At 39.1% G+C, this 13,880-nt stretch overlaps 1 protein-coding gene across 15 annotated transcripts in view; it reads left to right on the top strand.

The window, feature by feature from the left end:
• Positions 1 to 13,880, top strand: part of LOC121957960 (protein 4.1) — a 147,114-nt gene that overhangs the window by 87,933 nt on the left and 45,301 nt on the right. For 8 of the 15 annotated variants that reach the window (XM_088090386.1, XM_088090385.1, XM_088090387.1 and 5 more), the window contains exons 12-16: positions 2,679 to 2,926; positions 4,276 to 4,350; positions 5,602 to 5,649; positions 7,932 to 7,994; positions 12,541 to 12,711. In XM_088090386.1, the coding sequence (XP_087946512.1) occupies positions 2,679 to 2,926; positions 4,276 to 4,350; positions 5,602 to 5,649; positions 7,932 to 7,994; positions 12,541 to 12,711 (605 nt within the window). Of the gene's footprint in view, positions 1 to 2,678; positions 2,927 to 4,275; positions 4,351 to 5,601; positions 5,650 to 7,931; positions 7,995 to 8,125; positions 8,174 to 12,540; positions 12,712 to 13,880 lie in introns of all 15 variants that reach the window. The other 7 variants (XM_088090390.1, XM_088090392.1, XM_088090391.1 and 4 more) reach the window with 7 other exon arrangements.

Below are 13,880 nucleotides of genomic sequence, written 5' to 3'. Positions count from 1 at the left end.
AATCCAACATTATAACCTCAGACCTCGATCTTCCCACCTCATCATCTGATCTACTTAACGTCCTCACCTCCCGAAGTAAATAGCTCTCCAAAATGTATAGATTAATATCACAGTCAGATCAAACAATTTCCATTCCGTTTGTAAAATGGCGGTCGGATCTTATGATCACTCTTGATGCTGTCTTCTGAAAACAAATATGTAAAAACATCTATTTCATGACTAAAAATGCTAAAAACATACAACTCATATAATACAAAATGCTCCACAGATATCACTACACGGGTCAGAAAAAGTCCAGAATTTGATTTGCACCAGAAAAATGCACACTGCACACAAAACAGCCCAGACAATTACATTCACACCATCTGGAATTGTACACCAGTCAAACATTTTTGGGAAAAGAATCACTATCACAGAATCACTATCATCACCGCATCCCACTGTCCCCATCGCTCTGTGTGCCAGGCGATATCGCCAACATAAACCTGAACAAAACAAGTATTTAGTATTAGTATTTCTGCTGTCCTCATTACCTTTGCTGTCATTTTTATTATTGCTATTTTTATTATTATTATTATAGTAATATTCTGATTGTTATTGACATAACTATTATTCATAATAATATAATTATAGTGAAGCTAAGACAGAGAGGAGGAGAAAAAATATACATATATGCTTTTGTATAGCCTATAAATATTAGTTTATTGTTATTATTATTACTCATCCCTCATAGTAATTATTTAATTATTTATATAATTATTACTGCCATTATATAGGCTCCGCCTTGGATCCCTGGTGGTCTAGGGTGGGCCAGGCCCGCCCTCTGCAGGGCAATTTGGGTGGTGGACGGGCTGACTGCGTGGGCCCTGTGCTCGTGTCTCTCTCTGCCCCGGTTTTATGCACTGGACTGGTTCCGTGTTGCACACCCCAGGGGAAGGGAAGAAGGGAAGAAAAAAAACAAACAAAACAAAAAACGACAACAAACAAACGCAAAAAAACAACACAAGACTAGAACAAGTGGGCATGTGTGCAGAGCCAGCTGTAGGGCTGGCTTGCACTACATTTGACCACTTTTTTTTTTATACCACACATTTAGACATAGACCTATGTATCTATTAGGAAAGAAGGAAAAACAACAAACAAAGAAAAGAAAACCCACATAAGAATAGGGCAAGTGGTTATGCATGTAGGGGCTGGCCATGGGACTAGTTTGCACTGCATTGCACCACACATTTAGACATAGGCCCACATATCTATTGCGAAAAAGGAAATATGTTTGTGTGTATGTATGTATGTATGTATGTATGTATATTCAATTCAGTTCAATTTTATTTATAAAGCCCTTTATCACAAAACACAGTTTGCCTCAGAGGGCTTTACAGCATACGACATCCTTCTGCCCTTAGACCTTCACATTGTCTAAGGAAAAACTCCTGAGTGGCCTGGGTGGTTGGCCGAGGACTGGGGGTGGCTGTGCCCTGTGGCTCCCTCCTCTGGTATCTACTGGCTGCGGCTGTGGGTCGTCCTGCATGGTGGCCGTGGTGGGATCGAAGACCCAAATTAATGCCCCCCAATTTTATTTTAACTGATGATGAGAGCAACAATGATCATCATTATTATTTTTCTTCTTCTTCTTCTTCTTCTTCTTCTTCTTCTTCTTCTTCTTCTTCTTCTTCTTCTTCTTCTTCTTCTTCTTCTTCTTCTTCTTCTTCTTCTTCTTCTTCTTCTTCTTATTCTTATTCTTATTCTTATTCTTATTCTTATTCTTATTATTATTATTATTATTATTATTATTATTATTATAACCTTCTTTATTTGCTGCTCATAAGTTATAACACACACTAATACTCACACTCACTAGTTTGTTTTTTTTTTTCATGACTTTATGTCTCCTAATGTTTGTAGCCCTGCCTCAGTTGTTGTGTCCTGTCTTGTTTGTCTTGCTTTTTTTTTATTCTTCTTGTTATTTTCCTATTTTGATGACTTTTAAAGAAAAAATGTCTTCCAACCTGTGGGTCCTGTTAATAAATAAAAAACAGTCCCTAAGTTAAAAAAGAAAAAAGAGTTAAACCTTTGATACATCCACGGCAACAATACCTGTATCTGCAGGCATTATAATTTCCAGTCCGTCTCATGTTGGAGAATGCGATATCTCAAAAACGCGCATAGGGAATTTATTCAAATTTGGTAAAAACATTCACTTGTGGGTCAAGGTCAATATGACCTTTTTCTGTCACATTTTTGTGGACACAATATCTCAAAAACACCTTGAGGGAATTTCTTCAAATCTAGCACAAATGACAAACGTGCAAACAAACGTGCAAACAAAACGTGCTTTTGGCTATAATTCAAGAATTTTTAAGCTAATTATCACAAAATTTCACACCAACAGACTCTGCTGATTGTAGAGATCTTGTGTGCTGCCGGGGGGAGATGTTTGTGAAGCATCTGTGTTCTAACTGACATTGATGTAAACTGTATAAGAAGCTTGACAGTGCAAGGAGGTATACATCCATGAGGCAGTAATTGTAGTTGACTTTAACATTTAGATAACATGAAGGTTGTTTTAAAAAAGACTTTCACACTCCTGAAAGCTGCAGATGCCACATTAATACATGAGTTTACTTTTGTTTTGTTTTTAAAGTGAGGCCACTGTCTCTCCTCTGTGTCCACTTCAGCCATGGCATCTACTCCCGACAACAAATCCACTCGCCCGGTCAGCGCCCCCGTTATGTCACCGGTGTCTCCTGGGGAGGCAACCCCGTCCCCGCTACTACCCTCCTTGGCTCGCTTTAACCACCATGACAGATCCGCTCTCAAAGGCCACCGCTCGTCAGACAAGAAGGCAGAGGTAAAGGCAGAGAGTCAGCCGGGTGAACACACCAAGAGCCACAGCCCCAGACCAGAGTCGACTCCACAAATCAAGGTAGTAGACACATTCCTTTACCTCAGCATGTGTTGTAGGTAGCATCAAGCTTTCACTCTGTTCACTCACAGGGAGTAAAGGGCACCTAGAATCAGAGAGGTTACTGTAATATTTAGAGAGCGTACCTGGCCCCTTTGTAAATGCAGTGTATTTGTTATGCATCTGCACAAACTGTGCTGATTGTAGAGATCTTCTGTGCTGCCAGGGGAAGATGTGTGTGAAGCATCCATGTTTTTACAGACACAGATGTAATCTGTAACTGCAACTTGACCATGCCAAAGAGGAATACAACTGTAAGGCAGTAATTCATTTTTTTCTTCTATATTAATTTTGTAAAAGTCAGCAGAAAGCAGGAAACAAAGTCTCTGAAAATCATTTTTACTCAGGGAGGACCCCCCAAAATGTCATCATGTACTACAAACTGAATATTACAAATACTTACTTATCAGGACATTAATTGACTAGACTCAAAGGCTAAATGTAAATGCAGTGATACAATTAGTTTACAATGAGAAATGACAGAACAGAGGTGCACTGAATGGAGTAATATTAGACACAGACTGTACATCTATGGAAGCTTACAGACACTCAGATGGATACATGGCTACAGATGTGTATTCTCTTTTTGTAGTAGGGGTTGACCGATGTTTTTTCAGGACCGATAGTGATACCAATTATTAGTAGTTAATGAGACTGATAACCGATATTTGGAAACAATATGCATTTACAATAAAATTGAAACTCTATTAACTCTATTCACTCTATTAAATATGTAGAATTTTGAATATAACAAACTCCAACACAAAACTTTGTTTAAATGCCTTTCGAAAATGTTTCATCAAAACTCAAACTTTCAACATCATACAGCAAGTTCCCAGCAACCTTTTTTTAAATAAAGTCAAGTGAAAATTTAAATTAAAAAATTAATAAATAAAATCAACGTCCTGAGGTTTTACAAAGTAAAAGTTTCTCCCATGCTGACACTTTCTTTGCACTTTTTATTGAATTTATTTTATCGGTGATCATTAAAACAAAATACTGATACAGATAACCAGAAAAATACCAAATATCGGCCCCAATAATTGGCCAGGCCAATAATCTGCCAAACCCTACTTTGTGGCAGGTAAAAGCTTGTGGCTGATCATAGAAGTTAATTTCGAATTTTTTGATATATGCGCTTAATTTCTGTCTTCGCAAAACCAATGTTGAACTATCGCTCTAAATGTCTGCCAGCAGTTTTAAGTTTTCATTTTTGAGCTCTTTTTGGACACAGAGTTGTTTTGTGGAATGTTTTAGCCCTGGTTGTGCTCGCATTTATCCTGATGTGTGAGCTTTGTCTGTGCTACTAGACAGTGGCCAGGAGAGAGCGGAGGCATTCCCCCTCTGTAACCACCGCCAATGGGGAAAGAGAGAAAAAAAGCCAGGTTTGTTTGCCTGATGCATGAAATGACTGTGTATGTACGTATGTATGTATGTATATACTGCATATCTGTAAGCTACAATGATGTTGCTTAAGAACATTTGGCTAAACAGGGGTGCAAAACAGCATACACCAATCTGCCCATTTTTCAGCACTTCCTCCATAGCAGGTCTACCTGCACACATGCTTTACTTTCAGTATGATGTACAACTCCACAGCAGGGGATCCATCAGTACAACAGTCATGTCAGTCTCACCACTAACCTCCAGTTGCTCTGATTTAAAACACAGTTGAGCCCTCAGTGAAATTCAACACCTTTGAAACAGATTTTTCACATTAATAGACTTCCTGTTACTCAAAGTTTAGAATCTCTCCTTTGCCTAATAGGATCAACAATTTAGATAAAAATCTTACATCATGATAAATGAAACTGTATATCGCAACATCATCAACATATTCTTATTTAATACAATTTATTGGAGCAGAGCAAATTAATGTAAAATCATAAAAATCCGGTATAGCTAGAAAGCTGTCGTGAGCATTAGTCTATTGGCACTATTGCCAACAATGGCCTACAGATAATACAGGGAATGCTATTGTAAAATATAAGCAGTATATAAAATAAGCAGTATGGCAACATCTGTGATGGCTGACCAATTTTCAGATTGTTCTGTCTCGTGGTAGTATCATGTAACCTGCTGTCATTTCTTAGAAAGCTTTTAATGTAAATGATCTGCTTGAAGTGATGAATTTTATTGACAGGAGCACTAATAAAAAGAAATGACAGAAGCTGAACAAAAAAAAAAAATGGATAAGTGGAAATGACTGAAATTCATTTGTGAATTTGAACAGTTTTTCCTTAAAGATAGATATGCCAGATTGATATAAAAATCAATCAGGCATAAATTATGATAAATGAGCCACAAGATATCATAGTGAATATAAAGGCTTATTTTTGATTCTCAGGACCCTGTCTTTATTTGTTCATGCTGGCCTCCTGACCATCATTTTAATACTGGCTTCAATTTGACAATATTTTTCAATTTGATATTTTTGCACGCGTATTAGTTTATGAATAAATCAGAAGTAGTGAGCTATTTATTTTCAGTGTAGTTGAGATGGGTTGTCTAAATGTTCCATCATTTGTTCCTAGTAACACATGTATTTTTCTTACTGTATTATAACTGGTTTGTGCTGAGTGTGAGTGAAGCAGGACATTAAAAGTAACTGTGTCTTTCCTGTGACGGCGGCGCAGCACTCTCCTCAGGACAAAACAAAGACGGAGATGGTGCGAGTGAGGAAGGTTAGCATGCTCCTGAGCTGATGTTCCTGCTGACTGACCATCCTCATCCTTTCATCAGTTACACATGAGGAAGACTTTGAATTTGATTTTCTGTTTTCTGACACTGCTGCTTTCCACTGCAGAGACACCGTGTTTTCAGCTCCTGGTTGCTTTATGATTTTTGGCTGTGTGTGTTTGTGTGAAGGCTTGTACACATGCTTTCAGCTGTACAAGAACCGGGGCTGAGGAGAAATCAATTCATTGTGAAAGCTCTGATTTAGTCACTGTCCTTCCTCGCAATTTTTCTTGCATGAAATGTGGTTTCTTCTTGTCCAGAGGCAAACAGGCAGATATAATGTTTATAAAATAACATCTGTAAGAGGAGACCTTTAATACACATACTCACATGTTCACATCTGTTAAAGAAAAGACCCTTTTTGCTGATTGATTCAGTAAGTCCAGGATTTTGCAGATGTTTCTGTGATTATTGTGACCAGAATGATGGTTTTGCAGCAGCTTTGTATGTGTTAAACAGTTTGTAGCTTTGTAGGAACAGAACCACAATTGGATTTAAAAATAATAATAATGATAAAGCCAATATTTGATCTACTTATCTCATCAGTCAGGCTAGAAGCAGATACAACATGACACAGACTAAACATATTTGATAGTTATATAAGAGCAAACAAATCTGGTTAGTATATTAATATTATTTTTTGTTTTATGTAAACCATAGCATTGATTAATACAGAGATAAATGTAGATTCTTTCGCTTTTTAAAAATTCTTGATCTAAAAACACCAAGTGGGACATTTGACAGTTGAAGTTGTTAATGCTATATGGCGGCGTGTATTAGGGCCACTGCGGTCAAGGACAAACAGAAAAGAGTGTTTAAGAATGCAATTGTAATCTCAAGGAAAAACTATATTTAGTTATTTATATTTTTAGATACAACTCTAAGAGTACAACAACAACAACAAAAAAAGAATGAGGTCCTAATTTTATGCAAAAATAAAAACATAATATGTTTATTTCATGTGCTATGTGTCACATTGGAAATATGATAAATGATGTAATGTCCCCATTAAGCTTTTATAACCATATATTTTAGGATACCAAAATAAAATTAAACCATTAATATCCTATTTGAGTTATGCAGCAGTCTGCCAGTCATGCCTGATGCATACTGGACTTGGTTTTGTCCAGACAACTGATCCAAAGAAAGACACAATAAAAGCCATGTCCATGACATCAAAAAAGGATTTCAACTCAGTACATCCACAGGTCCACACGTCCACACAGTAGTGGTGCATTGAGTAAACATTAATGCCCTCATTGCCCTGCTGATGTTTTGACGACTTAACTCACCTGAGGCACTCATGTCACTTGACAATGTTCCAGGTGGGAGACACTGAGCAGAGGGGCAAACATTATGTGTAAAACTAGCAATAGTACAAATACACAGTCAGGAATGGCTAAAGCATGCACATGCAACTCAGTGTACCCAATCATAGCATAACATACAAAGTCCTACTCTTGAAAGTTTATAATAAATTCCATTATTTACCTCATAATATTTCATCTTTTTTCTTCATAAGATTTTGAATAAATTCTTTTCACATTATAACCTTTTCCCCAACATGTTACAACTTTGCTTTTGAAATGTCAGATTTTATTTGTCACAATAGCCACATTTCTCCATGGTTTGATGGAATGGATACATCACACCTGATACATTCAGCAACTAAAGCTAAAAGATTCAACATTCAGTTTCCAAGAAGCACAACACCAAATGCATGCTAATGTTGCTCTGTTACTGCTAAAGTGTAATAGACTGTTTAACACACCATATCAGCTTAAAAAATATGATTTGCAGGTTTAAACTGGCTGGTAATATTCATCAGACCAATACACTGAAATGTAAAAATAGTGACAAGTTAATGTGATTTTTTTTTTTTAATATGGACATTTCTGAAGTGACAGCCAGTCAACACACAGCTTTGCTCTTGGTCCTATATATTGCACTGCAGCAGTCTTTGCATGTGTAGCATGAGACTTTACACTCACATGAGCAAGTGTGTATCTGTCTGGTTTCTCATACACCCGACTGCTGTGTGTGTTGCTGAATTCATCACATTTACCCACTGAGCAAGGCACACTGGGAACTGCACCCCATACCTCTTTGATTTGTTGTGATTGATGTCATGGCCTTGGTCAGTGCTGCACTGCAAATCAAATATTAAGATGTTTAAATTAATTGCATTACTTCCAACCACCTCTTCCCTTTTCCTCATTTTCAACAGAAAAGAGCAAAGGAACTTGAGGGTGAAACTATTTATATCAGACATAGCAATTTAATGTTGGAGGTTTGTATCTTCAGTCTTCAGATATGTGTTGTGGCTGCTTGCCGTCATGTTTTTTCCGCCTGCATGAGCATTGTTGATTTTCTTTTTGCTTTGACACCTCTGTTTCTTTTCATCTCTTCACTTGTTTTCAGCTTAACCCTAAAGGCTTGGCATGCACTATTATCCTCTCTGATTCTCATGCAAGTAGCTTCACTTCACTTAAACATTGTCTTTGTCATTTCATGTTTTCATTTTATGAAATATATGATTGGGAAAGATCTCTTTTTTAACATAAGTTAAAGTTCAAACTGGTGCTCCAGCTTGGTCGTTGGTTGGTGCCGAAAAAAACAACAACATGCAGCTGAAAGTGTCTGAGGGATGAAGATACCATAATCAGTGCAATTGCTGTTTAAGTTCAAAGATATAGTGGATACACCTGTTTTCAAGTCTGTATGGATGTGGATCTCCAGGAGAATCCAATGCACTCCATTCATTTGGATGATATTTAAAAAAGCCTTGTTATGTTTCAAACATATGTATTTAAAAAAAATGTGTGTTCATGTTGAAAAATGGATAAAAAGTTTAAGCAACTACTGCTCATCATCAGTCAGGGTGACAGAGTTTAGAGATGAAAATGTCTGCACAACCCCTCCCTGCCTGCTAAATACCCTTGTCTTTTAGGCTGTCCTCATACTTAGTCCTTTCAGAGTGATGACTCAGCTCTTTTTGGGTATATGTGAATTCGGACCCCTCCGAAGTTCACTTCAAGTCTGCATCCAATGTGTTTAACCTGTGTGTACTTAACACAAAGCACTCCAGATTTCTTTTTGTATTTTAACTCTCTAGATCACATGATCTTGCATACAAAAAGACCAACAGATGGACCAACAAATGTCTGCTGGTAACACTAGTCGGTATAAGGACGAGGAGTAACTGATATATGGAATGAAAAACATATGAAACACCAATGCTAATGTTTTTTTCCAAGCTAATGTGAAAATGCCAGGTTTCATAACCGCACCGCAGTACTGCGTCACTGTAAAACAGCTACGCTACTTACACACTACTACAACCTGCGATTCATCACCTCTCTTCTCTCTCTTTAGTCAGTGTGTTATTTTGTATTTTTCCTGTTTGCGTAAGTATATTCATGTTGTAGTAAAAAGCCTCCCTGTTTTTTTCTGATGTTGAGGCAAACAAACGCCTCTTCTGTTAAGATATCAACTTTACTTCAGTTTAGCTCTCGACATCTCAACATTTAGTTGGACCTAATCAAACACCTTAAAACTTCACCTCACTGATAAACTAGACAGCAGCCCTAAAACAGTTCAATGGAGTTTCAGTCCTTTTTGTGATCTCCTGTCTGAGGGTCTGCTGCCTCCTCACACCATCTCTTAGCCACCATACTCAGCAGACCGGTGTTCATATCCCATATTTTTGGTGTGTTTTTGTAGCTAATGTTACATGACATGTTACTTGACATAGCCATTCATTAATTCACTAAACTTATCCAACAATCATCATTATTTTAACTAAAACCATGATCTAAACCAAACCAAGTTGTTTTTGGGCCTTAACCTGATGTAGTTTTGTGAACATTGGAGTTTGTTTTAAAAAGACACTATGCATGTACAAGCATAAATTGACACACTGTCCTTGAGTGTCCAAAACTGATGCTAGAGGGTAGGTAAAGCGTCATAGTTTAAAGCATTGGGACGGTGACCAAGCTGGAGGAGTTGGGATTAAGAACTTTTTGTTTTGCCACGAATCCTTTGGATTCTTTCAGATATCTTAAATGTCAAAGCAGCAACAGCACAGGTACAACCAACATTACCAATGGCTCCATTCCATTAAGTGTCTTGATAAGCCATGTGAGTGAGTGAGCATGTATGATATCAACTCCCTGGAACTGGCTCATCTAAATGGAATGCAGCAAACATTTATTTTCCTGCTTTGACAGGTCAACATGTCTGCCCTGAGAAGGCTCTACTCACAGACAAGATTTGAAAAGAAAATACTTATTATGTTCTTTCCCAGTCATGTATGTCTCAATGATGTCACCAACAGATTCTGGACTTCTCATTGGTGCTCATGGTTAATGAGGACTTTCACTCTATTTTCATTAGATTAATTTCCTACATGAACCTAACTCCCTTGGAATGCTTGGACTGTATTTACTGTGTGTCTGTGAGCCTGTGTGGCCATGACGGCTGATGCTATGCCGTTATGTGCTGGGTTACATCATTTCAGAGGAGAGGGATGACATGCCATTATTAATGTTATTGGTCCGTTTCCCATTTAAAGCTGCATTATTAAATATATTTCATAATGCCTTTGAAACAAAGGGCTACTTTAAGTGAGATGGGTCACACAATGTGACAAACCCACAGGAGTGATTATTGATAGCAATCTGCAGCTTTACAGGGTCTCTGTACCTGTTTGCGCTCATATTTTGGGTTTTTCCAGCTCAATAACAGCTGGGCTCTGGTTTCCGCCTGCTGCTGTGGTGATGTGTCAGCCCCCTCTTCATGTGTCTGCACTGTATGTGTTTGCTTCCCAACTTCAGCCTGCCTACCACCTGTAAAACGGTCATTGCAGTGGTTTAAGCACTACTTGGTGGCCACTGTCACACTGCTATTCCCTATGGAATCAGACCCTGAGGAGCACATCAGTTTCATCTCTGTGTCCAGTACAGAGACACTGTATCTGCAGGAGCTTCAGGAAGTGTTTAGCTTCGCCCTGACTCCAGTTTAAATATTACAAGCAGAGTATTATTGTTCAGGTGATTGATCATTAAGGAAAGCAGAAGAATACATTCACAGATATAACTCCATGAAGAAAAAAGAGAAAGTTTGAATACCGAATACTGCAAATGTCCAACGTTTTAGCTTCAAGGTCTCGGCCAGGACATCATCAGTGTGATAATATAAAGGTAGAAAATCTAAATGAAATGACAGCTCTGCTTACACTGCAACATGTTCTCATCCCAAGGTGTCACATGTTGCTGCTTTGCACTGGCCATGCGCATCTACATATTATGCACTAGGTATCCTGTGTCTGCTTGATACATTCTGGGATGCCTCCATCATGGTGTCAACAAATGCACATGGTGGGATGCTGCTGCATGTGATTATGTTGCATGTGGTTACCAATACTACTATATCAACGAATGCACACACTGCCACAGACAGTTAGGTTTAGGGAATGGAGGAACATGGTAAGGTGTAGGAAAAAAAAACAATCATATTTAGATGGAAGTGAACAACAGACTCCTGTATCTTACTCTGGAGTTTGTCGGATCCATCCTCTGCCTCTCGCTGTCCTTGTATTACGCCATTATCGGCAGCATTTCAACCTGATGCTGTCCTGGCACATTTCATGCGGAAGTGACAGGTTTTGTCCGGCTGTATTCTCAGGTGACACCGCCCGTGCATGTATCATGCAGACGAGGCAGGTGCCAGCTGGCTATCTGCCAGCTTATAATAACACTACAACTGATTCTGTCTGGCTGTATTCTCACCTGATGCCATCCAACGGAGTTTCATGCAAAAGGTAGCTTTTGCCATTGTGAGGTCACACCAAAAGCACTGTCAAAGTGCCTCTATTTTATAAATTGGATGAGAACAGGCAGACTTACTATAAAGAGATCACATGATGCAACATAACACCCATCATACAAAAACAATGACTGTGCGCCTAAAACTTGGTTGTCCAAAAAAAGACTGTATAGCCTGAACAAAATGTCAGTAGTTCAATGTTGAGCTTAAAAACAGCAGGAAAAAATGCTTACAATGTTCTCTTTGGTTCTTAATTTTCTGAAATGTTGGTGAGTTTGCAGTATTTAGTGTACAAACTACAAGGGTTACTACAAGCCCAGGGTTGACCTTCCTTACTTTGGTTATGTCAGACCTGCTCATCATATTGAGGTTTTTTAGAGAAACACCACACCTGCTGTATTTACTGTCCTCCTGCTGTTATTGATGAGAGCCAGAAGGTGTGAGCCAGTGAAGGGCCTCAGTAAACTCTAATTCCTACATCCTCAGCTCCTCCACTACTTTATTTCTGTTATCATGACCCACACAAGGGACATTTAGAAATGACTGTAAAGTTTAAATCTCATGGGCTGCTGCTGGCCTCAGATATGAATCACAGATCACAACAGACAGATGATGACTCCTCCCAGTGCAGTCTGGTGTCTGGTTTGTCTGAAAAATATCTTCTTCTGTGACCTCAGCATGTCATTGAGAATAGGCAGACTGTCCAACTACTGACATGCTCTGAAATAACACAGAGCCCTTTTGCATTAAGGAACGATTTGTCAGCACAATAAAAAAGAGAGGCAGATTGTCCTTTCGTATTTATTCAGTCTGGTGATTCATTATTTTTGGCTGTTTGTCACATTTCTTCACCCACCGAGCCTATATATTTATTTTCTACACAGTCATATTTTTTTTTACTTACTTTTCCCTCTTCCTTTCTTTCATAACTTCAATCATTTTCTGTTGTCCTATCTCTGCTATTGATTCCTTTCCACCTACCTGTTCTGACTTTGACATTCTTGTTGAAGGACCTGGACAAGACCCAGACTGAGATCATGCGCCACCACACGAGTATCAGTGAGCTGAAAAGGAGTTTTATGGAGTCTGTACCGGAGCCTCGGCCCAGCGAGTGGGACAAGCGCCTGTCCACCAACTCGCCTTTCCGCACAGCGAGCATCAATGGCCAGCTGCAGCCAGCGGTGAGTCCAGCATCCTGGGGAAGACACACAGTACACTGCATAACTGATAACTCTGATAATAGTAAGTGTCAGATCACCCACACAGACACTGTCCGTGTAAAACTTCCCAGTTGTTAAAGGTTTGTTTTTTCGAGTGACCAGCCATGCTTACAGCTTTCAGTCCTCGGTTACACACAGCCCTGACTTATCTGTGTGCTGCGCATGCACACACACACCTGGCACAGGAGAAGAGTGGGGAGATGCTGGCCTGACAGCTCTTGATGGTGCTCTGCGGTTACAGAGAACAGCGAATATAGGAATAAATGACAGTGTATTTACTCCTTGGTCCCTGATGATCTAAAAAAAATCTAAATGTGTCTCTTGGTACCTTTTAAATATAACGTCACTGAGAAGATCTGAGAAGCCGCTAAATAGCGATAAAGTCAGCTCATTGGTAGTCCTCTCCTCCCGTCACCCTGTGACCTTAGATCATGTTGTTCGTTTGCAAAATGATGGGGCCATTGTTTATTGACCTAACATTATGCATTGCAATGTGGCTTACCGTGAAGACACCTTTGACTGTCTTTGCCCGACCATCTGCTCCACTGTGACGCTCTCTGTTACATGTGCTTCAGAGTGCTGAGACTAGTGTAAACAATAGAGTTGGAGTGCACTCTGCTGGACAAACTATATGGCCTTATTGAAACCATTTCTAAACCACCTTAGCATTGTTTTCTGCATATGGTCTGTAAAAAAAGTTTTCTTCCAGCGCATATCAGAAAAAAATATACGCAGATACAGATATGCTCCGATATGTCTGTGAGAGGCTCATATCGGCCGATAAATCGGTCGGGCTCTAATTACAATCATTCAGCAGTTGCTTTGGCAGAGCTATCATCAAATCCCCCCTGCCCCAGGATCCAAACCAGTATTTCCTCAGCTGGACACTGCCCTGTATAGCTTTATTGTGAGTGAGGGATGCACGATAATGTCGGCACATCATCACATCATCAGTATCTGTAGATACAACTGCTCCATAAACAAAATATTGACATTGGCTCGAAACAAAATTTCCTGCCGATACAGGCCATTAAGATGACTATTAGTTGAAATAGGTGAAATTGTCCCTGGTTTTCACTCTCGCCCGGACTGTCTTAGAGAAAGCATCATCAAAGCCTATTAAAGTAGGG

The sequence above is a fragment of the Plectropomus leopardus genome, chromosome 17, assembly GCF_026936395.1.
Source record: "Plectropomus leopardus strain MGB_pleo_1.0 chromosome 17, ASM2693639v1, whole genome shotgun sequence".
In the NCBI taxonomy this organism is placed as follows: Eukaryota; Metazoa; Chordata; class Actinopteri; order Perciformes; family Serranidae; genus Plectropomus; species Plectropomus leopardus.
Note: the sequence above shows the minus strand (reverse complement) of the source record. Positions and strands in the feature narration are given on the sequence as shown.